Source organism: Ictidomys tridecemlineatus, chromosome X, assembly GCF_052094955.1.
Source record: "Ictidomys tridecemlineatus isolate mIctTri1 chromosome X, mIctTri1.hap1, whole genome shotgun sequence".
NCBI lineage: Eukaryota > Metazoa > Chordata > Mammalia > Rodentia > Sciuridae > Ictidomys > Ictidomys tridecemlineatus.
In genome coordinates this window covers 111964300-111990914 of record NC_135493.1, presented here as the reverse complement: position 1 = coordinate 111990914, position 26615 = coordinate 111964300, and the positions used below count along the sequence as shown (strand labels likewise).

At 37.9% G+C, this 26615-nt stretch overlaps 1 protein-coding gene across 7 annotated transcripts in view; it reads right to left on the bottom strand.

Moving 5' to 3' along the window:
• The window catches only part of Rps6ka3 (ribosomal protein S6 kinase A3), a 107588-nt gene extending 100433 nt beyond the window's left edge, over positions 1 to 7155 (bottom strand). For 3 of the 7 annotated variants that reach the window (XM_021732893.3, XM_013362634.4, XM_021732896.3), the window contains exon 1: positions 6642 to 6743. Coding sequence is in view for 1 of the 7 variants with exons in the window: in XM_005334821.5 (XP_005334878.1) it covers positions 6642 to 6710 (69 nt within the window). In the remaining 6 variants the exon portion in view is untranslated. The other 4 variants (XM_021732897.3, XM_078035035.1, XM_005334821.5 and 1 more) reach the window with 4 other exon arrangements.
• Between the last annotated feature and the right edge of the window lie 19460 nt (positions 7156 to 26615).

Genomic DNA, 26615 nt, shown 5'->3' with positions numbered 1-26615 from the left:
GGGGATGCTTGTTGGGGCACAGCTATATATTTAAAAAAATATTTTTTAGTTGTAGTTGGACACAACACTTTTATTTCACTTGTTTATTTTAGTATGTGGTGCTGGGGATCGAACCCAGGGTCTCGCACGTGCAAGGCAAGCGATCTACCGCTGAGCCACAATCCGAGCCCCACAGATATATCTTTTAACATCACATCTCTAGATACTTCTGTTTAAAAATTACTGTGTAGTATTTTACTGTTTCTTAAGTACCAACACCATATAACAGATAAAATCCAAAGGATTACATTTCTAGACAGGGAAACCCAGTATTTATAGCATATCTAAATAACTAAATTTATGTGTAGTAATGGGGAAATAGATGTGCTATATTATTTTCCTAAAATGAAATTAACAGAATTGACTGACCCTAAAACTTAAAAAAAGTATGCATACTTAGTTTTGGTATGTTTTAGAAAGAAAATTAAAATTCTATGTATTGATGCTATATATTGATTTTAACCATTTATTCTAGGACCCATCTTCAAGAGGTTGACACAGGATATTCCATATTTCTTCATATACAATATTATTTTATGTAGTGTGAAGAAAAAAAACATTAAATCATGACATGTCAGACTGTGAGACACCTTCGATTTTGAGCAATGTTAAAACCTAGACCATACTTTCTTCCTTCTTCCTTACATATTCTTCACCATGTTCTTTATCTCTTTTTTCCTTTTAAAAAAAATATTGAGGTTGGGTGTGATGGCGCATGCCAACAGCTCAGGAGGCTGAGATAGGAGGATCACAATTTCAAAGCCAGTTTCAGCAATGGGGAGACACTAAGCACCTCAGTGAAATTGTGTCTCTAAATAAAATACAAAATAGGGTTGGGGATGTGGCTCAGTGGTTGAGTGCCCCTGAGATCAATCCCCAGTATTAAAAAAAAAGACAATATTGAGGAAAGACCAAGAAGGACAAGACTTAATCCTTACAACTATATTCAAGTATTATGATGTTCCATGCTCTGGGACATGTATCTGCCAGGGTGTAAATGATGTCTTTTTATTTTTTGTGTCCTTTTTTTTTATGATGACTGTTTACACAGATCAACCAATAAAATCATTTTTATTGTTCTGCTTGATTCTGAAAAAAATATCTGAGGAAAACAAAGAACTTTCTCAGATAGAATGAATCATCCCTCTTAAAGAACTATGTATTATTTATTAAACACTTAAACCATGTATTGAACAAGTGTTTTATATATACCATTTCATTTGTTTTTCACAACTGTGAGGTACATCTTATTTCATCCCTATTTTACAGATCGAAGTACAGAGATATTAATTAACTTGTATAAGATTACAAAAGTTATTACGTATCAAGAGCCAACACTCAAACACAAGTTTTTATGCTCGGAAGTTTATATTCTTTAAAATTTTGACATCAATCCAAATTATCCCACTAAACTCCTTCTAAATTTTAAGGAGATAAGCAAAGTTGAAATATTTAATTACAAGTAACTAATGTATTATCTTAAAATAGGCCAAATGTAGTAAATTATCATTATGTCCTATATAAATATATTTTCTCTCTTTTGAACTTGTTTTATATATATATATATGTTTTTTTCTGTTAAATCCTGACAGTTTACTTAACAAATTATGTTTTGTTTTTTTCTTTGCTTTTATATCTTTTGGTTAAGTTGATAAATCAGAACATCTGAGATTTGATATTTGTTCCAGATTAGTGATACAGGTTCCTGTATTAACTTTAAAAGAACACACTGAATGGTGAGTGGGAAGGAAATAATATTTAATTCTAGGCATTAAAATACAGTTCCTTTTTTTCTAGATTGGCATGTGTAATATATATATATATATATATATATATATATTTTTTTTTTGTACAACTGCACCCTAATGCTTTAAAACTTGTTATCCACCAAAATACTGAGCACTATTACACTTATGCATTACTAGACTAGGAAGACCAACAACATGTCATTGTCCTTCATTATAATATGAACTATTAGATCTAAAACATTCAGTCTGCACTGGGTGAATTGTGCCACTCTGACTTCACCCATCATTTACGCCCTGGCAGATACATGTCCCAGAGCATGGAAATGTAGAGCAAATCTTGTTAATTATCACAATGGTATGAAATTTTTAGTGGATGATCATCTTAAAAAAAAACCCGCAGTAATTATTCTGTAATTCAGACATCTGGATAAAGGATCTGCTATATTTTTGATCATTTTATAATTTACCAAATGTTAAGTCCTTGGTCAGGAGTGCATACCTCAATTATGCCACTCTTCTTATATAAAAATAGGATATACTTATTGTGATTTCCAGAAATATACTACAGAAAAGGCAAAATCTGTCTATACTTGTTTCTTTAGCTAGATAAAAAAAATTAATTCTTTATCTTAAAATTTAAATGCACCGGGGCTGGGGATATGGCTCAGGCGGTAGCGCGCTCGCCTAGCATGCGTGTGGCCCGGGTTCGATCCTCAGCACCACATACAAACGAAGATGTTCTGTCCACCGAGAACTAAGAAAAAATAAATAAATGTTAAAATTCTCTCTCTCTCTCTCTCTCTCCCTCTGTCCCCCCCTCTCTCTCTTAAAAAAAAAAATTTAAATGCACCCAAGAAGTTTCACGTTTTGGATCTACCCCATTCATACAAATCAAGCTGCCAAAATGAGCAAACTTTCCTAGATTAAAAAAAAAAAAAAAACGGCATTCTTCACTTAGGGGAAAGAAAAAATCTGAAAGGTAGTAACAATGATGAAATGGGGAAAAGAAAATAAACTTAATAAAACATCTTTTCCCCCCAAAATCAATGGTAATACTTTAATAGGACATTGTCCCTATATATAAAATATAAGAAACCTATATAATTTCATTATAGAAATACTACAGGATCTCTATAGTATGCTGTATATTATATTACAGAATACTATATCATCTCTTGAGGTTTAGAATGACTGCACATTCACTAAAGATGATCTCCAATATAAGAATCTTATTTTTTGTGAGCAAATATTTTTAATTTTTTTTTAGTTGTAGATGGACACAATATCTTTGTTTATTTATTTTTATGTGGTACTGAGGATCAAACCTAGGGCCCCCATCTGCAAGATAAGTGCTCTACCACTGAGCTACAGCCCCAGCCCATGATCAAATATTTTTATAGTTAAAATTCTTCAATGCTTTTTAGGTGCTTATTTAAAGACGTTGTAGTGGTTATTTTTATACAACACATTGTATTGTGACTATTTTTATACAAGAAACTTCTGTAGAACAAAAATAATCTCCTTAATTTAGCTATTTTGAAAGTTATTTAGATTTACTATCATTTATACCTAAGCCACTGCAGCTGAGAAAAAAAAGTATCGAAGTTAGGCTTACAAACTAGTAAGTGTTGTCCCTAACAGCAGTGGCAAGGGTTTTGTAGAAGAGAAGAGCCAGCACTCCTTGATATTCATTTCCTAAACAGTCAAACACCCCAAAATGTACTAGCATCTTTAAATAACTCATTAAAGCACTCTGAATTCACCTAGACCATTTAGGAAGTGATTTTGATTTCTATCTTGCATCAACCCTTACTTTGCTTACACAGTACTTCCTTTATTATCCTAAATTTGCTTCTTTAAACATTCGGCCTAGTTCTAGCCTATCATGTTCTGACCCATGTTTGAGTTCAACCACAAGGGTTTTTTTGTTTTGAACACCATGAGACTCTCGTGTGAGGTCTTAAAGCAGGAAGGCTGGTGTAAAGGAATAAAGAAACTGCCTATGTTTTTATTTTTAGTGAGGCACTCAGGTATTTTAAATTATTCATATTTCAATGTAAGAGTAAAATAAGAAAAAAGATTCATAATCACCTTATTTCTGACCTTCATGATTCCCTTGGCAGACATTTACTAATTCCACAATATATCCATGTCACATATTATGTTAAATGCTGAGGATGTGGAGATAGAAAAGTGTCTCTGCTTTCAAGAGTTCACAGAATACTACAGATAAGACCATAATATAAAATTTTATATAAACCAACCCTGAAATCTTTTATCCTGGAGAGAAAAATTTTGATGTACCTGCTCAAGTAACTATTTTTAAAACTCTCAATGTTAACTCTGATAAGATAAAACTTTTTCTCTGATGTGAACATACTAGAGAGGAGATAACATAAAATAACAGTAGACCTCAGAGTGAAAACTCTTATCTCTTCCCTCACTGGCTTCAATATTTCCAAATTGTATCAGAACTGACTTGAAACAGCTGAACAACCAAAGGAAACAAAATATCTAAAGGCAATATGTTCCAGTTTAGTTTTAATAATTCTAGGTAATGCACTCTGTTTGACATACCTTATGCCAGAATAGCAATTAAAAACAGAGATTGGAAACTGCAAATTGTGGAATCCTATTTGCCAGGTTTTGGAAAACATGACAGTAACTGAAATAACAAAGCTTTACCAAATGAGATCTCTTACAATAATCTGTTTCTGAAAAATACATGACCTCTAATTACTGGCATATTTATATCCTGAATTTTTCCACAAAGGATTTGAAGCAGCTACCCTAACATAAAACAAAGCATATGAAATGTATCCACTTGGCTTTGAATTATGGCTCTGCCATTTACTATGTATAATCTTTGTGCCCTTAACTTCTGAGATTCGGTTTCCTAATCTGTAACAATGAGAACCATAATCCCCCTGCTGGGTCATAGCAAGGATAAAATGAAACAGCACATTACCAGGTATATAGTAGATGCTAAAGAATATTAGTTTTACACCTTCCTTACCTAAATGCATGCTATATTGAAAAAGGATAAGGCAGAATTTTAAATGATTTCCCCCTACATATCAATACATGCCAAACATAAACATGTGTTGCAGTTGTTAATGTCTACATCTAAAAATTCAGGCTCAAAGTTAATTCAATTTCTTTCACAAGTTCAGCACTTTGAGAACATTTTATTAACCTTTTGTTTTTAATGTAAAAAAATTCTGAAAAAAAAAAAAGAAAATTGGACCTTGGCACACTGTTTTTCACACTGGCCATTTGAAGGATAAGCATTCTAAATTTGATTTTCTTACAAAAGAATTATAGTATTAAACTGGATAACGATTTTAAATGAAATTCTCGTAATTCTGGCAATCTTAAAAACACGAATTCCTTTTTCTTACTTTTCTTTTTAAGGCAACATATCAATGTCTTTCCTATCGAAGCATAACATTTAGATTTTAAAAGCATGATCCAAGTCGCAAAATATTAAGCACAAATTGTAAGCACTATTGCAACTCTGCATTAAGATGAACAAGTAAACATTTTTTACAGTAGTGGAGGTAGCCGGGGAAAACGTTGAAAAGCGATTTGAACTGATCTCCCTCCCCCTCTATCATACCGGAGAAAGCAAGTGTCCCGCATCTCAGATCAAACTGAGCCTCGGTTTTACTGACGTAACCAGTAACCCTATCCACCTCTCACACTGCGGAGGCCGGGAGGGCAGCGGCTGCCGCCAAGTACACCACTCATCGGAGCCTGCCCCATTCCACCCCCGCGTTTCAGTCATGCTTTCCAGAAATGGGGTCACTCACTCAGTAACTATTACACACACGCAGCCTATCATCCTCTAATCCCCCAAAGTCCGCTGCGAGGAAAGAAGACAGCAAAAAGTCAAGAAGGAAGAATCACAGACGCGCCACCATCAGGAATTGATTTTCCACTTCGGAGCGGAGCGCTGATACCCTGGAATGATTCTTGTCTGGATTATTTTTGCAGACCCCGAGTTGGTTCTGGGATGAGAGAGGCTGCAAAAAGCTCAGGGCTGCGATGTGTCCGGGGAAATTCTGTTTTGCCCGGTGGGGATATAGTTTGGGTTTTCTGGCACTCGGATGGGTGGCTCAGGGACAGTCACCAGATTCCGGACTATGAAACTATGAAGCCCTTTACGGCGGGCGCTGATCTTGAATATTACCCGCTCACCTCCACGGACAGGAAGCTCAAGTTTAAACTCGCAGGGATGGGGTTCTCCAGCTCAGTGACCTCAGAAACCTGGGGGTTGGGGGTGGAGGACTTCAAGCTTCCACTTTCTCCTTTGCAGCAGCAGGAATCGCTGCTACAGATGGGGAGGCAAAATACTCAGCAGTCCTGCACCCCTTACCTGAAACCCCCATGAATCGCCACCCCTGCCCAGGCGCGCCCTTCTCCAGGCAGCGACTCCCTTCCCCTGGGCTGGACTGGAGTCCGGCTCCCCCGTGAACTCCCTCACCCCGCAAAGTCGCCAAGGTCCTTGGAACCCTCGACCCTCCAGGACCAAACTTCTCAACTCCCCGCCGGCCCCCGTTCCGCCTCCTGCTTCCCCCACGCAAAGTTGATTAAAATCAGCTTCTTGCAAAGCCCCAGCACCCACTCCAAACCCCACGCGCCACCACACTGGCAGACCCCTGGGTGAGGGTGAGGGTGAGGAAAAGACAGACGGGCAAACACACCAACCCAACAACCCAAACCGGAATCCTGCACCCGGGGCAGACACCAGAGAGAGAGAGAAGGGACCGAGTGGCCAGCTCCCGGGGAAGAGGTAGTCCGCGGGGGCGCGGGGAGGAGGCGCGCCGGCCCTAGCCGCCCAGCTGCACTCACCTCAGCGCTGTCGGACGGGCTCTCCACAGCCATCTTCTGCCACGGGTCCGCCAGCTGCGCCAGCGGCATCTTCCCCCCCTGCCCGCCGCCTTCACCGCCTCCTCCCTCCCCGCCCGCCCCGCGGCCGGCCCCGCTCCGTCGCCGCCCTAGCCCCACGGCAGCGGCGGCAGTAGCAGCAATAGCAGCGGCGGCCCCAGAGAGAGCTCGACGCCGACACTGACCGCCCGAATGCGAGCGCCTGGCCACAGACGCCCGCGCGCCAAGCAAGAGCCTCGCGCCACCGCTGGGCACCGGGTCTCGCCCCTTTCTTTCTCTCCTCCTTCCGCCGCCGGGACTACGGCTCCGCCCCCCGCTCCCGCCGGTTCCCGCGCCCGCTCCCAGCAGAACAGCGACCGCCGCGCGCTCCCCCACTTCCGCTCACAACATGGCGCCTAAGCGATACCTGTCTCTCAGAGCGAGGCTCAGCCGCCGCCGCCACCGCCGCGCGCACCCAGGGGCGGGGCTAGCTGAAGACTCTGCCCCGGGCCGCTGCGCTCCGCTCCTCCCTTTTCCCACCCCCACCCTCCTTTTCGCCCCAGCCTCAGCTTCTGGGCCTCGCCTACTTTCAGGAAGGGCGAGCCCAAGAGATCTGGGGGCGTCGGCAAGAGGCGGGGGAAAGAAATGGGAAAGACAGGAGGAACGAAAAACTGGGCGCCTTTAACTGCCACGGGTCCAAGCAGATCTGAGGCTTCTTGGGAATGAGAACAGTGGTCCCCGCCCAAATAGAGAGGAAGATAGGCAAGGCGCCGGGGGCGCAGTCCCGTGCCAATGATCCAGGAAGGAGGCGTGAAATGACTTTTAGGCCTTTCTCCTCTGGGGGTGCGTGTAGGCGCGCCTAGTCTATGAGCACATCCCTTAATGGCCCAAGATCCTCCCTCTCCAGGGTCACATGCCGGGCATTCACCTGCCCCCCACCCCCGGACTCGGGGAACCTCGTGCCTGGAATCCCCACAGGGGGTTGGCTCCTGATTTGATTCAAGGCTTTCCAAGTTGATGCTATTGTGTTGAATTTTTATTTGAGATCCATTCGTCCTCCTTGAGTCGCCCCTCTAACCCAACAAAGCCAGTACCTCTCCCTAAGTATGTAGAGCCCTGGATCTTCAGCCCAGACTCTCGCCCTCCCTCTCTTGCTACCTAAGTGTTAAAGCAGAAAGCAGGGAGGTTCCTTAAGGTTGCCCTTCTCGGCAGAAATGGGGAGTTATTAAAATGTCTTGTAGGCAGGAGTGCGGGGTTCCTGCTTCTCTGTTGACTTTAAATAAAAGATTAGATTAAAAAATCAGGCTGGTCGTGGGCGGAGGAGGAGGAGAAAGGGAGGGGAGGGGTTCTGACTCCTCCTCCTGCTCAAGATGGGGAAGCCCCAGTTAAGGAAACCTCAACCGGCAATCAACCCCGAGAAGAGAAGGAGTACTCGCGGATAGAGGCCCGGGCGTCCGTATTGGGTTCCGGAAGGGTTCGACCCCTGGTTCACCAAACCAGGTACACGCTTAGTGCGCCCAGGCAGAAGTGTGTAAAAGTCCCCAGCCTGAGTGGAAAGCTACTGTATGTAGACCCTGGCCAACCGCCCTGTAAGGGGAAGGGAAGAAAGCAGAAGGAAATCTCTGGGCCGGCCTCTTTTCAGTCCCTGGAGCCTTGGCCAAAGCGTTCAGATCCTCCCACGCCTGGCGACCACAGCGCGTCCCCCCGCTGCGCTCCCCTTGTATGCCTTTTAACAACTTCCTTTCATCATCCCAGGGCACAGACACCTGGAGATCCCCAGCCTTCCTCCCTAAGCAGGTGTGAGAATGAGATTAAAGACTCACACACAGCCGGCCAGGTCTGTGCGGATGGTGTAAAGTTTCTCATTGGATCTCAAGAAGCAGGTGGTTGGAGCTCTTTTTGTTGCCTTCAACAACGCACCCCTTAACACTCAGGGCCCAGGAGCCTCGTGGGTGGGGGAGGCACTAACTATTTAGAGAGTCTGAGAAGGCAGCTAGAAATCCTTGATAGGTGGCCTGTCCCCCAGCCTTGGACTCGGGGCCACAGTTCAGGTTGGGCAACATCTAGACAGGCTCAATCTGATGGTGGAGGTGAAGGACAGACGGGACCACCTGGCTCTGTGGTCTTGTCACTTCCCTCAACATACTTGATTCAGGTACTGCAAATCCAACCTGGGTGGGTCCAAACTCAGCTAATTTGGTAGTGCCTTCTTTGTGTAATTCCCGATGATAAAACGTGCTTCTGCTAGCAGAAATTTGAAGATAAGGAGTTGTGCAGTTATTTTGCATTTATGTACAGAATGCTTAATTTATCTTTCATTTACATTGCCAGGCCACATTATCATCTTCATAGCAAAAAGAACTTCGTCAATTTGGTTGGTTTAAGGTAAATTAGCTCCCCAGTGATCAATTAATCCAGTTATATTCTTGCTTTAGTAAAAACACAACATAGTTGAAGACAGTTATGTGTCTAACACTTTCCAGTGCTAATTACTGCACACAAAGCATGAAATACCCTTTTTAAAATAAAGAAAATTCTATGCCATTTTCAGTGTCAACTTTTATTCATTTCTGTTTACCTTGAGAACCAAGAGGAATAACTTTTTAAACAAAGTGATCTGTAAAAGTAATGTGAGCAGTGGTCATATTGTGGAAATTAAGCATTAAATGGACTGTGTTAACAATGGGTAATACCACTACCACAAATGCCTTGCACAAAGGATCAACTTGAAAAGTATTTGTGATTTGATTGAGAAAAACACTGTATTCTCTTTCTCTTTGCCCTGAAAGAAAAGAGTTTTCTTACTGTTAACAAGAAGCTTTTTTCTTTTACTTCTTCTATTAAATCTAGTGATGCAACAATTTTCTTTGGTTGGGGAATTTGGGAAAAATCAAACAAGGCTGGAGGATTTTGAACATAGAAGTTGATGTTGCCCTAAGCAGGGTTACTCCCTCAACCAATGAAGGGTAACTATTCAAATAATAGTTATCTCCTATCTCTAGACTTGCAAACGCTAATAAGGTAAGCACTAGCCACGTATGGCAACTGAGCACTTCTGGGGATATAGCTCAGTTGGTAGAGTGCCTGCCACCCTGGGTTCAATCCCCAGCACCACACAAAAAAGAACGAGGTTGACCAATTGAAATTGAGGTATTGTAAGTGTAAATTCATAGCAGATTCTTTTTTAGTTAAAAAAGAATGTAAAGTATGTCATTAATAACTTTTACATTTACCACATGTTGAAATGATATTTTGTATTGGGTTAAACTATTTCATTAAAGGTTTTTAAAAAACCCCTTTTTGTGTTACTATAAATGTATACTTACATATGTGGCTTACTTGTCAAGATTCACACTATAATTCTGTAAGACAGTACTGTTGTAGAATTTTCTTTTGATATTGAGCATTTTATGTATTCCTACAAGTCCTATAACTTTAAGTGATATCTTCAGATTCCATTGTCTTTTTGGCCTTGTCAAGGCAAAATCAGAAGAAAGGGCTGATTCAGTTATCTCTTGATCTCTCTACCCCAAGTCTCCAGAGCCAAAATATTGGAAAGTCATTACTTTCTCCTACAGCAGGGGAAACAGCAAACCTCAGTAGAAAAATCTGAACTAGGTTTCCAAGAAATCATTCCTAATGCATGACAGGACAACTAGATTTAACCTCCTTTGCCCCTAACAATTTCCTGCTATAATTATAACCTTTGTATACAAGTTTAAATGGGCATTTATTTAACAAAATAACATTTGTTCAAAAATGGAATTTCCTCAGTCTGGAAAAGTTGCAAAATGACTAACTATGGCTTATGATGCAATCTCTACCTCACATATATCCCAAATTCATGGCTATATAGATACAGATGTGTCACTACTATAGAAAATCCACTAAATGTAATCATCACCTCCAGGAAAATGCTTTTCCTTTTACATTATCTAAAGCATATTTATTTTTCACAAAAAAGAAAAAAGTAATCAATAGGACTATTTCTTTTCAATGAGAAAGATAAGATTTAGACTCCTATTTTGTCTCACATGAGACAATAGTTTAAGATAATAAGTGATGGCATATCTTTCATGGATGTGATTTTTTTCCTTGAAAATTCTGAAAAAAATATTAAGAATATTTTCAGTATAGTACTGCATGCCTGAAATCCCAGTTACTTGGGAGGCTGAAGCAATAAGAATACAGGTTAGAGGCCAGCCTAGGCAACGTAGGGAGACCCTGTTCAATATAAATTAAAAAGGAGGCTGGTATGAAGCTCATTGGTAGAGCACTTGCCTAACATGTGAGGCCCTGGATCCAATCTCAAGTACCTGGGGCTGGGGATAGTTTTCAGGACTGGGGATATAGCACTTGCCTACCATGTACTATGCTCTGGTTTTGGAGCTATTGTTAGCAGCTTCAGAAAGGAACTATTACTGCATACATAATGCAATTGGAATATGGCACTCTTAAAGTTATCTCTTTCCATTTGTTGTATGAGCATGTACACACACACACACACACACACACACACACACACACCACTAATTTGGCATCTATATGAACAATTTACTTGAGAGAATTCAAATTTTGGAAAATGTAAGGATCTTCTCTACCTCCAGACATGAAGTTCAATGATTTTAGACTGATATATGGTGAAATACATTAATAAAATCTATAAGGAACTAAGGTAAAGACATCCTATGATACAAATAAATTAACTTTTTTTTAAACATTCTTTCCAGTAAGGTAGGATGGGATCATGGTAAGAGCAGAGATGAGCTTGTGTCGAAATTCCAGGTTCTTTTATCTAAGATTCAACTTTGCCCAGAAAGGGATTAGTATATAGTAGTTGCTCAACAAATATTTGCAAACTAAGCTTAGTTTCCCCCCTTTTAAATAGGAATAATAATAATACCTCATAGGATTTTTGGGAAGATTAAGTGGAGATGAAGTCTGTAAAACATTAAACACAGTGTCTGCCCCCTAGAAAGCATTCAAAAAATGGAGCTATTGTTAGCAGCTTCAGACAGGAACTACTACTACATACACAGTGCAATTGAAATATGGCACTCTTGAAAGTTATCTCTTTCCATTTGTTGTATGAGCATTTTATTGTAGTATGATCTGTTTCTTTGGGGCCCTATTATATCACAAAAAAAGATACTGTGAGTAACTTTCTGTGGAATTCAAATAAAACAGCATGTAGAGTAACTGACTGTTCTGTTTTTCAAACTACATGTGTTGAAATGTAAATGATTACAGGTCAGTTGCCTCATAGGCTATGATCAAAACCTTGTTTATATAATGCTCAAAAGAAACTAACAAATGTCTGATTCAAAGTTAACATTACCTGACTCATGTAGGGAAGATGGGAGGAACAGGGAAGTATGGAGCCTGTGTCAGGCATGCTTTAATGTTTCTTCTTTATTGGTTTCCAAAATGTTTAATCCTTAGAGGTGTCATTTTGTCTCAGAGTTGTTTGAAGGGAAAGAATTATGGGGCTTTGAGATTTGACAAGGAACTGAGAAGCCATTCTTGGAGATTTAATAAGCTACTTTTTTCCTTCAGTTTTCATTTTACTGGAACAGAAAAGACTGTCTAAATGTTCTTGTTTATAAACACTAATTCATAAGAGGGAGATAATACATTAAAGTTTCATTCTCAAAATGATATTAAAAGTGACTGCTTTAACATTAAGCAAAAATCATGGTATGAAGTATTCCTCAAGGGGATAAACATTCCTGTTTTATAACTATCAATTTTCTTTGGTTAGTTAGAACAGTGGTTCTCAAATATTTTTCAGTCCACAAACCATTTTGAAGCAAAACCCAAAGACCACCAGTTCCTACTCATCACCACAGGACAAAAGAAAAAGTAACTTTAAAACTTTATGGGACTATTGCTTTAGAATATGGCTGCTATTGTATTTTTAAACACATATATGTATATGTTGTAGTTTGACACAATACCTTTATTTTATTTATTTATTTTTATGTGGTGCTGAGGATTGAACCCAGCGCTTCACATATGCTAGGTGAGCGTTCTACCACTGAGCCATAATCCCAGCTCCAGTTATTTTATTTAAAGTTTGTGTTTGTGCTTTTGAATGTAGATTTGAGTTTTCTTTAAGAAAACTATCATTTTTTTTTTTAGTGACTTGCATTTAAGACCATCCCCTGACCAGACCTCAACTGGAAGTGACACTATAGAATTAAACAGAACTCTATTCCATGGCTGCTAGCTAAATCCCAATTTGGTGCTTGGGAAATCTGTAACTTTAGTCACAAAGTTGTGAGTTAGGCAGTGTCAAATCAGGTCTATTGCTGGAAAAAGTGGTCATGGATTAATTATGGCATATATATAAATAAAGTACATTTTCATCAAACAACACATTGATTACAATTTCAGTAGCTTATTTTCAAGTCAGTTTTCTGGTATGCAGTAAGATTAAGATAAATGGGGCACAGGGGTGCATGCATGTAATCCCAGTGGCTCTAGAGGCTGAGGCAGGGGGATCTGGAGTTCAAAGCCAGTCTCAGCAATGGTGAGATGCTTAGCAACTTAGTGAGACTCTGTTTCTAAATAAAATATGAAATAGGGCTGGAGATGTAGCTCAGTGGTTGAGTGCCCATGAGTTCAATCCCTGGTACCAATCAATCAATCAATAAATAAATAAATATTAAGATAAATATCTTAGAGGGCCATAAGCATTAAGGAATTCCTTTGAAAAAAGACAAATCGTAAAACTGTCTACTAAACAAAGAGTGGATTCTATAGGTAAATGACTTTATTTGAAAATTTAAGAGACCTCACCTAAAAAACTACATACACATAGCAAGTTCATGTTTAAGCCAGAATAAAGCAATTGGAAGTCTTATTGGCAGTTTTGAACACTACCAGTTTTTATAATGATGGTTATGATGACAGTCACAGACATTTATTGAGTACTTATGGTGTCAAGCACTATCATCAGTGCTTCACATGTATTAATCTTTTTAATCATCATTATAATCCTAAGGATACTAAATACATATTAGTAGCAGCTAAGGACTATTGAGTGCTTGCAAACTGTTAAATGGTTTACATACATTATCTTGTTTCATTTTAACACTAGATACTATTAGCAAGAGGTAGTGTTTCACAATGGAGTTCAGCCATAAAAAAAGAAAAAGAAAAAGAAGTAATGTCATTTGCTGGTAAATGGATGGAACTGGAGAATATCATGCTAAGTGAAATAAACCAGACTCAGAAAGTCAAGGGTTGAATATTTTCTTTCATTTGTGGAAGCTAGAGAGAAAAATAAATACAAGGAGACCTCTGGAAAATAGAAGGGAGATCTATAGAGGCAGGTTACTAATGGGGAGGAAAAAGGAGGGGCAAAAGGGAAGAACTGCGAAGTGAAGTTGACCAAATTATGCTATGCTCATGTATGAATATGTCACAATACATCCCATTTTTATATATAACTATAGTGTACAAATTAAATAAATAGAAGGAAGGATAATAAAATAGAGGAAGGGGATCAGGGAGACGGAAGAGGAGAGGAAAAGTGAAAGTATTGGTGACTGAAATGGAACAAATTATGTTATATGCATTTATGAATATGTCAGAATGAAGTCCCCTATTATGTATAACTGTAATACACTAAAAAACTATTAAAACATCATGTAATAATCTCTAATCCAAATGTTTGAAGATTGTTATTAATTAATTGGTATATTTAAAAATAAGAATATAGGCATCATTAAAGTTGCTATATTTCATTGAAAAAAAGTTAGTGTTTCAATTTGTTAAAGAACATTTTCAGTGCTAGGATGTAGCTCAGTGGTAGAGCACTTGCCTTGCATGTGCAAGGCCTTGGTTCAATCCCCTGTACTGAAAAAAAAAAGAATGAATATTTTCACTATAATTAATTCTTTCAGAAAATTTCAGGAAAATTCTTGGGATATTTTACCATAAAATATAACTAAACAAACATTTAAAGGAATATCTTTATGAAATATATCTGCATATTTCTCTATTATGAATTCTATGACATGTCATTTTGAAAAAAGAAAAAGAAAATTAGTTTCACTTTCTCCAAAGAGCAATATAAGGTTTTTGGAAGGATGTTAAAATAGATAAAGCAAGACTTCTTCTCCACAGGTCTTTAGACCACTGAAAGGGGTTGAATTACTTCCCTATCCAAAAAGATATTGAAGTCTTAATCCCTAGTAACTTAGAATGTGACTTTATTTGGAAATAATGTCTTTGCAGATATAATTAGTTAAAATGAGGTCATACTATAACAGAGTGGGCTCCTAATTCAATATGACTGGTGTCCTTACAAGAAGATGACCATGTGAAGACAGAAACACTGCTAGAATTGGAATGATGCTACCAGCCAAGAAATGTTAAAGATTGCTGACAAACCACTAGAGGCCAAGAAGTGGCAAGGAAAGGTTTCCTCCAGATTTCAGGGGGAACAGAGTCTTGCTGCCACCTTGATTTCAGACTTCTAACTTCTACAACTCTAAGGCAATAAATTTCTATTTTAAGCCATCCAGTTTGTGGTTCTTTGTTAAGGCAGTTATAGCTGACTAATAAAACCACTGAGATGGGTTTTGCTTAAATACTTGCAAGGCATTTTTCACTTCTGAAAGCACTGCATCTACTATTAAGGATTTCCTAGAGTAGTAGGTACATATGTAAGCAATGGGGAAAAATAACAACAGAAAGGAATTTGTAAAAATTTTAAAACTGGATTAGCAATAGATCATAGAATTTAATTTCTTCAGGTTAAACACTTAAGGCCAACAAAGAACCCCAATTCTTCTTTAAAGATCTCTGAAATCTGGATGACTCCATATGAACAATTTTCTCCTAGTATGGTGTAGTGTTATTATTTGTTAGACTGCAGTGAAAACATATACTAGCTTCTTAAATCTTCCTATCTGGGAGGTCCATATTAGTGCAGATTTTGTGTTTTATTTAGAAACTAACTCTTCTCTATTTCTCTTCCTGTATTTCTCAAGATGTTTTGTGGCATTAATATCTACTTAGTTTACCAAATTAGAAATGTGGGTTTCAGGGTCTGGAGGTTTAGTTCGGTGGTAGTGTGTGTGTTTAGCTTGTGCTTAGCTTGAGGTCCTGGGTTCAATCCTCAGCATAAAAACATATGAAACAAAACAAAACAAAAAAAAGGAATGTAGGTTCATGGTGTCATCTGACCCTCCTCCTTCTCCCTTTCTTCTTTAACCTCACCCCCTCCATTATTGGACAGCTAGATTGTGTTGATTCTGCTTTCTGTTCTACAATCTGTCAAACTCTCTCCTACTCTGCCTGAGGTTAGGCCCCCACCATCTCCAGCCTGAATTATGACAGCTTCCTTCAGAGAATTTCTGACTTTCACCCATTCTCCACACTATGGCCAAAGGGTGATCCTAATATAACATTTTGTTTATTCCCTGCTTAAAACCCACAATAGCTTCCTAAAATGAAAGTCTCATCTTGTTTATCCACTGCTTAAAACCTCAGTGGCTTTCCATAAACCAGGATAAAACTCTAGCACCGTTCCATAGATGGCACTGGCAAAATGAGAAAGAAAGCTGGTTGGATCAGGGATTGGAATATCCATCAGAAACTATAAGTCAGGAAAACAAGATAAATGGTGTAAACCCCAGGATCCTGGAGAGATAATGTCCAAATAGCAGGTGGCTCCCCTCCTTCCTTTTTCGGGGATATAACTTTATCTGATTGTGGTCCTTAAAGATAGAAGAGTAGAGAACCATTTTTAAAGCCCACTTGCTAGATTGGTTTCCATTATTTCCAGACTTGGCAAAATGTTTCCTTTGGTTCTTTTTCTCCTCTCCCCAAAATATAGGTCATGTTTAAAGTTCTATCTTTTAATATTTTATTTTATAGCAAACATACATCATATAAAATTTACCATCTTGCCTGTTTTTTAAACTGTTACAGTTCAGTAACATTAAATACATTCTCATAGTAGCACATTCAATCTCCAAAACTCTTTTGTCATGTAAAACTGAAACTCTGTATCCATTAAACAACAACCCGTTATTTCTCCCTCTCCTCAGCCCCTGGTAGTCATTATTCTACTTTCTGTCTCTATAACTCTGTCTACTTAGATACCTCATATAAGTGGAATCCTATGTCTTTTTGTGACTGGCTTATCTCACTTAGTATAATGTCCTCAAAGTTCACCCATGTTGTAGTGTGTGACAGGATTTCCTTTGTTCTAAGACTGAAAAATATTCCATTTCATATTGTGAACAGAGATCCTAAAATCCTTATAATTTCCTGAGTGTTAAGAATGACTTTTTAAAAAAAATATTTATTTTTCAGTTTTCGGTGGACACAACATCTTTATTTTATTTTTATGTGGTGCTGAGGATCAAACCCAGCGCCCTGTGTATGCCAGGCAAGTGTGTTACCGCTTGAGCCAGCTAGGAATGACTTTTCTAATAAGGGACTTTTCCTCGGCTTCTGTATGGGCACTGGTCACCAGCAAAACTGAGCATGATTAAAAGCTTGAAACTTAAAAAAAAAAAAAAAAAAGCACGAACTTTCAGCATCCTCCCCTGTCCTTTAGGGAGGAGAGAAGAACTGGAAATTGAGTTAAAAATCAATCCAGCCTACATGATGAAGTCTCCATTAAAAATTTTAAAATTCCTAATTTGTGGGGTTTAGAGCATTTCCAGATTGGTGAACATATCCATGTGCCCAGGGGCATGATATACCTCAACTCCACAAAGATAAAAGTTCCTTTACTCAGTGAAGCCAGATTTACAGATAGGTAGTTAGTGTAGTTAGGTAAATCAGGTTTAATATTGAGTAAGACAAAGGAAATGGAAACCATTATTGAGAATGGAGTCCAGGAAACCAGAACAGCACTTAGGGAAATTGAAATGTTAATGTCCCCAAGGCCTGGAATCCATCCTAAAGAACTGTTAATGAAGCAGGTCCCAGCAAACAGGGAGGTGATAATCAAATCATCCTAGGCCCTTCCTGCCCAGATTACTCCTCCACTCCATCCCCAGGGTCCACCTATCTCCCACCTTTCAGCCTTCCCACCTGCATTCTATCACTGCAGGATAGAAGGAAACAAAGGACAGGAATGTGGAAGGACTAAAAGAAGACCTTAGCTATAAAAAAGAGAAGACCTCCCCTTTCCCGGATTTCGCCTTTTGGGTCCCCTTCTTCCTCTGGGGAGAAGTCTCTTCTGCTATCCTTTAATAAAGCTTCCACTTTCCACTCTACCCTTGTCTCGGGGTGCCTCTCCATTATACTTCAGCATTTGGGGAAGCAAGGACTCATCACCAGTAAACAACGGTAACATCAGGACTCATCTGGACCTATTCCTATGAACCCTTTCCATCTGGACGTTCATCTGGATGTTTTTAAATATCTTTTATAAACAATGTTTTGCTTATTAATTTATCCGTCAATGGACAATTGGTTTACTTCTGCTTTTGGTTATCATAAATAATGTTCCTATGAACATGGGTGTGCAAATTCATAGTTCTATATTTGATTATATGGTAGATTGACAAATGGTCACAAATTACTCCCCTTCATATATCCATACCCCTTTGAAATGACTTTGCATCAGAGTACAGAGTTTACTTTTCTACTGTGTGAATCTCAGCCTGATGACTATCTGTGACCAACAGAATGTGATGGAAGCAATTTGGTACTGGTTTCAAGTTTGAGCCTCAAGAGTTCTTGTATACTTCTGCTTACTCTCTTGGAATCCATGTGAACATGTCCAGATTAGAATTGTTCAAGGATAAGCAAGTATATGAGCAGAGATGAGCCATCTTAGATGAGGCCTGAAAGAAGTGGGAGTGCCCACCCAAGCTCAGCAAAGCTGACTTGATAGCTAACTACAGATGCATAAGTGAGCCCACAAAAGACCAGGACAAACATCCAGTTGAACCCAGCTTGAATTTCCAACCAGTGGGATTATAAGCCAAATATATGATTGTTGCCTTAAGCATTTGTGATTTGCTACCTGGCAATAAATAACTAATATATATTATTCCTCTTTAAACTATAGATATCTTCCTTTGAAAATCTAATCTAATTTTATAGGGACCTCAATGATCACTTCTATATTGAATGACTCCAAATTACTCTTCTCAGCCTTGACTCAACTTTTCACATAGTTCCATCTTGAATTTGGAACTCCATCTTGGATATTCCAACTAGATATCATGTTAACACTTCAAATTAAATATTTCCAAACCTGAATTTCTCATCTTCTATCCAAGCCTGACATCTGCCATCAATGTTTTCTATTTTTGTTGGTGGTACTATGATTTTTTTTCAGTAAACCATTCTCAAAACCCTAGTATCATCTCCAATTCCTCTTTCTTCTTCTCAGAGTCAGATGTTATCTTTCAAAATACCTTTTTGTTAATTTTCTTAATTTTTATTTATAGGACTATTGACCTCAATAGCTTACTTACTGTTCTCTCAGCTCTGGCCTTTGCATCTTCAAATTAATCTTATGTAGTGACTTGAAATTCAGTTTCCTGAATGATGAGTTTACTTCTCTGCTTTATTAACTACAAGAATGTTTTTCCTTTGTCTTTTTATTCTTAACGTTTGGATCATTTCCATTGACTCTCTCCCTTGATATCTTTTCTCTTTTCTTAAAAATATTTATTTATTTTTGGTTCTGGGGATTGAACCCAGGGGCTTTTTATCACTGAGCTACATCCATAGCCTTTAAAAAATGTTTATTTTGAGGCAGGGTCTTGCTAAATTGTGCAGGGTCTTGCTAAGTTGCTGAGGCTGCCTTCAAATTTGCAACCTTCCTGTCTCAACCTCCAAAGTCACTGGGATCACAGACATGCAGCACTGTGCCCAGCTTACCTTTTCTCTTGAGCAAGGGTCATGTTATCCCTCTTTCTTCATATGCCTAATAAATTTGGATTATATCTTGGATATTATAAGTGACATGTGTTAGGGATTCTGGATTCTGTTATGTTCCTCCAAAGGAATTTTTGGTCTTTTTGTTTGTTTTTATAGGCATTGAACTTAGTTGAACTGAAATTCTAAATTCTGTCTTCCCTGTGGTGGGTGGCAGCTGAATTCTTAGCCACCTACCCCCACACACTTTTTTAGCTTTATTTGGGCTCTTGTAGTCTGTCCTTTATATGTGCTTCCAGGATCAGACAGAGATTTAGGCAGTTAACACTCCATATCTGGCTCCCTCCTTTCAGCAATTTTTATTTCCTTCCCTAAATTCTGTCTTTAGATTCTTCAGTCCAATTGGACTGCTACTTTTAGCTACTCTGCTTAGTGAAGACTGAGACTTGTCTTTAGGTAGAAAGTTGTAAAATACATATGAGAAACTCACAAAGAGCTGGTGCTATCCTTCAAGTATTGATCCTTTTTGCATCTGCCTGCTTTTGTTTGTTCTTCAGTGCCTTTAGGAAGGATTTTTAAAAACTTGGTCCAATGTTTATAGTTGTTATATAGCGAAGCATGGTCACATGAGAGCTACTCCGATAATATTAGAAGCAGAACCATTCCACAAATTTAACACCTTCCATGACTCTCCATTGAAGTCTGTGGGCCAAATTAAGTCTATGGGCTTGATAATTACTATGGTGTCCCCTCAAATAGATAACGCATGCTTTCCCACTTACGTCAAGCCATTCCTTAATGGAACTTTTATTCACTTTTTTCTTTCCTGTTAGATGCCCTTTCCATCTCTGTCCATCAAATATCATCCATTTTTCAAATGCTCTGTATCTTGGCCTCAGGTCTTTGTATTCCTCTATCAACACTTTCTCCCTACTGATCTTATCCTGATCCATGGATTAATTCTATTTATATGCTAATGATTCATAGATTGATATCCTCACCCTTTATACCTCCCTTATACCTCACAGGCAATCCATCAGTAAGTTCTTTTTGGCTCTAGCTTCACAACAGATCTGTACTCCATCCACTTCCCTTTAGACCTACAGCTACAATTGGAATTTGAATCACTCTGATCTTTTACTTGGACTTTTCTAGTAGTCTCCTTAGAGGTGTTTCTTCTTCCATTCTTACCTCCCTAACAATCTATTCTCCAACCAGCAGCCACAGTGACTTTTTAAAAATGCAACCCAGATCATGTTATCCTTCTCCTTCTGCTTCAGTAGCTTTCCAAAGCACTTAGCATAAAATCCAAACTCCTTTCTATGGCCCACATGGTCCTATGTGATCCAAACCCTACCTATCCATTTGATATCATTTTCTATCACTCTTTCCTTTTATCATTGCACTCTGCCCACATTGGCCCCTTTCTGTTTCTTGATATCTCCAAACTCTTTCCCTTTTCCAGGAATATTCTACCACCTTAGTTTTCCCTATTGGATTGTAGTATGTTTGAGAGTAGGGACATTTTTACTATGTTTTTCTTGAAAGAAGGAGTGAATTCAACATCAATAAGCTTTCTCCAGAGAGCCTTTACTGTATCTCCTTGATGGAAATATACTTTCACTTTCCTTGAATTTTATGTCCATGTTTCTTCTAGCATTTACCACTTCCTTTCTTATGTTACAGTCATTTGCATATGTGTTTTATTTTATCAAATTAACAATCAAATCAGAATGGGCAGAGTCTCTGCTAAATTCATTGGAGTATTCCCCACATGGCCTGCTGCAAGACTATGCACAGAGCAGTTCTGATAGATGTTGTGTGAATGAATAAATAACCACGCCAATACTTATTTCTATTGAAGGGGTGTGTTATTAACATTATAAACAGTGCCAACAATAATCTTAGGTTATTGATTATTGCTGAATTCCTTTGGAATTAATGAAACATCATTCACTCGCTTAAGTCTATATTATAAAATGTTCTTTAAGTGGTTCTTAAGTGTTTTAGTGCTTAATTAGAAATGTTGAAATCTCCTGCAGTATTCTGATTGAGGCAAATTTAAACAACACTGCCTGAAATGTTCATGCAACCAATATGAGTAAATGTTACAAAAACATGGCAAAGAGTCATGACTAATTTGGTCAGCAGAATTCCATGGGTATATTCTATATAATGGATAGGTAGCAATTATGGGGTCCTACTAATAAAGTTTGAATAATGAATTTTATCAAAATCCATTTGAACATAATTTAAGTCCCTGAAATGGAAAATTTTTCACTTTAATTATATAAATCTCCTGAACCTTTAATAGGCTGCTTTTTATGATCTCATCTTCTTCCTTGACTCCATTTCATTTGTTCTTTCTAGTTTTCCAGGACGTGCTGATGAACTATGCTTCTTTTCTGGTACTATTCCAGGCTTGTACTTGGTGTCTAAACTCATTCACCAAACCCATTAATATCATAGCAGCTACACCTCAGAGAGAAATACTCTTTAATATATTTTCATCTAATAGACTCATTCACAAGTTTTACTGCCATAGTTTTCTCGTCATTTTTAGTTCTTTTTACTTGTTTCACTGAAACTTTGTGTAGCAAGGTCAATGTTTTAGATTGGATTCTTTTTTAAAAAAATTTTAACTTTTTAGTTGTAGTTGGACACAATATCTTTATTTTGTTTAGTTATTTTTATGTGGTGCTAAGGATCGAACCCAGGGCCTCGCACATGCTAGGAGAGCACTCTACCGCTGAGCTACAACCCCAGTTCCAAGATTGAATTCTTTATTTAAGGTGATTATCAATTATTTCTATTTTTTCTGCTTTTGTATTTTGTATATATTGCTGTATTTTGCACAGGATCAATCCAGAAGCTTTCAATACATTGAAAAGAGAAATTGAAGCACAGCCAACCCGGAAAAACATAAAATCAAAAACTATGTGAGCAAGGTAATTTAAATGCAAAACTAAGATGCTTCTAATCTTGACCTGCAAGACATTGCTCATAAATGACAGTGTGGAACAGAGTATTAAATAATTCAAGATCATTGATGTCATTGTTATCTGCACAAATACAATTGACTGAAAATGAATAATCTTTTCTCTCTTCAAGAGAAATGATTTTCTTTCTCATACAAAATTTCACTTCTACTCATCTTTTTATCTTGGTGGTCAAGTTTTTACAGTAATGCACAAAAGCTAATGTGAAATAGAGCTAAAGTATATCCTTCTTCATACCAGGGGAAGCCTCTCAATTAAGGATGTATTTAACTGTAGAAAACAGAATAGCCAACCAAAAGTAACTTAAGCAATAATGGTATTTTTTCGTATATGACTAGGGATTGGGTGATTGCAAAGTTAGTTAATTCAGTGGCTTCACAATATCGTTCATTCCATATTTTTGTCCCACCATTCTTAGAGAGTTGGTTTGGCCTTCTAAAGTGTCCCATCACAATTGCAAGATATGTACAACAGTTCCAACTATCATATGTAGACAAAATATTAGCCTGAGGAAGAGTAGTGGCATTTCCCCTCATAGGTCTACTTTTTATTCAGGAGAAAATTCTTTTTTTTTTTTTTTAAAGAGAGAGTGAGAGAGGAGAGAGAGAGAGAGAGAGAGAGAGAGAGAGAGAGAGAGAGAGAGAGAGAGAGAGAATTTTTAATATTTATTTTTTAGTTCTCGGCGGACACAACATCTTTGTTGGTATGTGGTGCTGAGGATCGAACCCGGGCCGCACGCATGCCAGGTGAGCGCGCTACCACTTGAGCCACATCCCCAGCCCCAGGAGAAAATTCTTATCAGTTGTATGGCCTACATATTTTGCCTCAAGTCCTATTGGCTAGAATTCAGTTCCATGTCCAGGCACTAGCTACAAGGGAGGCTGAAAAAGCAATTATCTGTCATTTGTAGCTTTCAAGGCCCAGAATACCCTCAAGGCTCTATATAGTCCTCCTTTTCTAAAGCTTCATCTCCTACCTCTCTGTCCTTTAAGTACACAGTTGAAATATCTCAGGTTTTGTTGTTGTTGTTTATGAGGACATTAAATTGGGCTGATGAGGCTGGGTTGTAAGATAATGCTTCGCCAATTGGTGTAGCCATATATAATATGACCTACCCTGATTTGGATATCTTTAGGCATAAGTATAGGTTGTTGCAAACAAAAATAGCTCTTTCCTTTATTGAGTTTGTACACCAAGCTTATTAATCATGCATACCTTTTTGTGGCCTGTATAATAAAGGATAAGGAGGTCATGAGAGTTGATAGTTTCTAGAAGCCATTACCTCAGAAAGAAGTTCAAGAGGTTTTAGAAGACATCCTTAACTATCAAATATATTAACAGTAATAAAGAACAGGGACAGGGTCTTGTGAGTTTTGGTTCACAGTATGAAATAGTTTGTCAATTTTTTTACTGGTATACACTTTAGAACTGTCATTGTCTGACATTCAAAGATCACACAGGTTATGATCCCTCTTTTCTAATGGAAGGCCTGATCTTTGCCTCCCATTACAGTAAACTGAAAGGCAATACAAAACTAGATAAACATCTATACATTGCCAATAGATTGACTATACAATCTGTCTGTCTTGGGATGATAACATTTTTAGTTTGGATTCTAATAATTTAGAATTTGTGGAAATCTTTTTTATATATACCTTGTATAATCCTTAAGGTAATTTAACTAATAATGTAGTACAGAAATATTGAAGGGGGTATATTTTTATATGATCTTGGGTGAAAGAATGTTTAAGGACAGAAGCTGCACTAAGGTAGTAGCTCATAAATATTTTGAGGTCAAGATTCCATGGAAATTTGATGGAAATTATGGATCTATCCCAAGAAAACACACATACACAAGACAGCAGACATACATTGGAATTATCTGCTTAGTACTCTTTGGAAACTGATTTTCCATCCACTTGGTTTTCTTAGGAGTCTTAATTCTGGTACAACATAAGCTCATCACTGGTTTCCTCTGATTTGTCAGCAATGATCACTTGAACCAAGTCAAGCCAATCAGAGTCTGAGCCCAAAACTTTTTAGAACTAGAAAGGAGAAATAGGGCAAGTCTCTCCTAGGATGTTTGAAAAAGTAATACAAAAAAATCTAGAATCAACTTAGTGGGTGAAAACATCTTTTCTTTACCTACTCCTAGGTTCACGGCTGAGGTATCTATAACACAAGACAGATTAACAAGAGAAAAGCATACAAATTCATTTAATATAAGTTTTAAGTGACATGAGGGCCTTTATAGGGAAATTTAAAATTCAAAGAAATAAGTAAATCAGTGTTTTTCATGCTAGGCTTGATGGAGAAGTAGATAGTTATAGAAAACTATGATTAGATAACAAAGCATGATCCAATAATAATAAATTGGGGAATGAGACTTAGTAAACCTGTTTGTTCAGAGAGTCTGTGTTCCTGTGTCTTTAGAGATAAGGATGTTCCTTACATGTATAGAGAGGGCCCTCTTGAATGAAGGTCTTATGATTTGTTTCAGGGGAAGGACAGAGAATCCTTAGATTTTATGACTTGCTTAAAAGGAGAAGGGCAGAGGAAGGTCAGAGAAGACTTTCCTGCTTCTGTGGTTTTCTTGAATGCCATGGTGCCATATTTTGGAGTAGCATGCCCTGAACCCCATCATGACCCATGTTTTCCATGTAATGGAGGAAATCAGTTTGTAGAAAGGAAGAAGAGTAAAACTAACAAACAGAAAGAAGTAGGAGAGAATTTAACAAATGTGCCCCTTATTCTTTTTTTTAAGGCCCAGCCAATCACAAATCTTATTTTGAATTTTATGAAAAGTCTTTATTCTAACTTCCTTTTTCATTTACAGCTATATGTAAAACTGAACTTACATTATCAGGAGATTCACTAGGGGCTAAGGATTCCTCTGTGTATTAGTGTAACTACTTGTGATCAAATGGATTTTGCTAATTAGACATGAATTATCTAGTAAATGAAGTAAGTTTAACAGGTCTTCTATATACAAAAAGTTATCAGGTTGGATTATAATATACATATATTAAATTTTTCATTAGCAATGTCTTACAATTCAGACTTCCCCATATTTTAGACTTCTCCACCCATATTTGCCAAGATTTTTAAAAAGTTTTAAGTGCTTTTAACGTTATATTGATTTTCTTTTTGAATATGAAATGAGAGAAAAAGAAACAATAGTACACAAGTTTATTTTTTCCTTCTCTGGGAAGCAATCAGGCCCTAGCAAACTATAAAATAAAATTTATTGTTGTCCAGTTTGTGAAGCACAGTGAAACTTTCAGTAATTTATAGCAGGATGTAGACTTTTTTAGTGATATGAACCACAAAGCCTTCTCTCTAAAGTACTCCTTTCCCAATATACCTAGATCTGAAGACCATGCTGAGGATGGAATTACAGAGAGGAAATCAGATGATTATAAGTGATGTAGTATTCAGGCTTTGATGGATCCTAATGAACTACTTTTTTCAAAAACAAAATTGTAGTCAGTGAGAAAGTTCTAGATATCCTTCTAATTGAACTGACATTTTTTTCTTGACAGCTGTTCTGCCAGATGAATCCTAAATGTCTTCTTGACTTTTATTAATTTTCATCAGACAAAATTGCCTTCTCTGTGACTTTTGCCTAATTTACTATTCACCTACATCCTAGTTTCTGCCTTTACCTCCTAGGCTTTTAGTTCTTGGTTATTCCTAAGGTTCAGAAAATTTGATGAGGAGAAGGTCCACAGAAAGCTGGATACTGAGATTAACTCCACTTTCAAAAATACTACATTTAATAAAACCAGAAGAAAAAGATGGAAATTGTAGTTAAGTTGTAACCTAATATTCAAAAGATACATTGAGCTCTTGGAGGATGGAGTAATTCTTCCTAACCATGTCTGCTCCTGTTTCATTTACATGAGGACTCCCCCTTTATAAATAGGTAGATGTAATAGTGTGTCCATGATGATAGATATTACCATTTATTCTATTTACAAAACAGTAGCAGATAATACATGGTATTTCATCTATCTTATTCTCTCAAAATCTGGAGGTTCCCCATGTTTCCTGTTTTAAAATATTCATGTTTCCTTTTTTACCATCCTCTTGATCT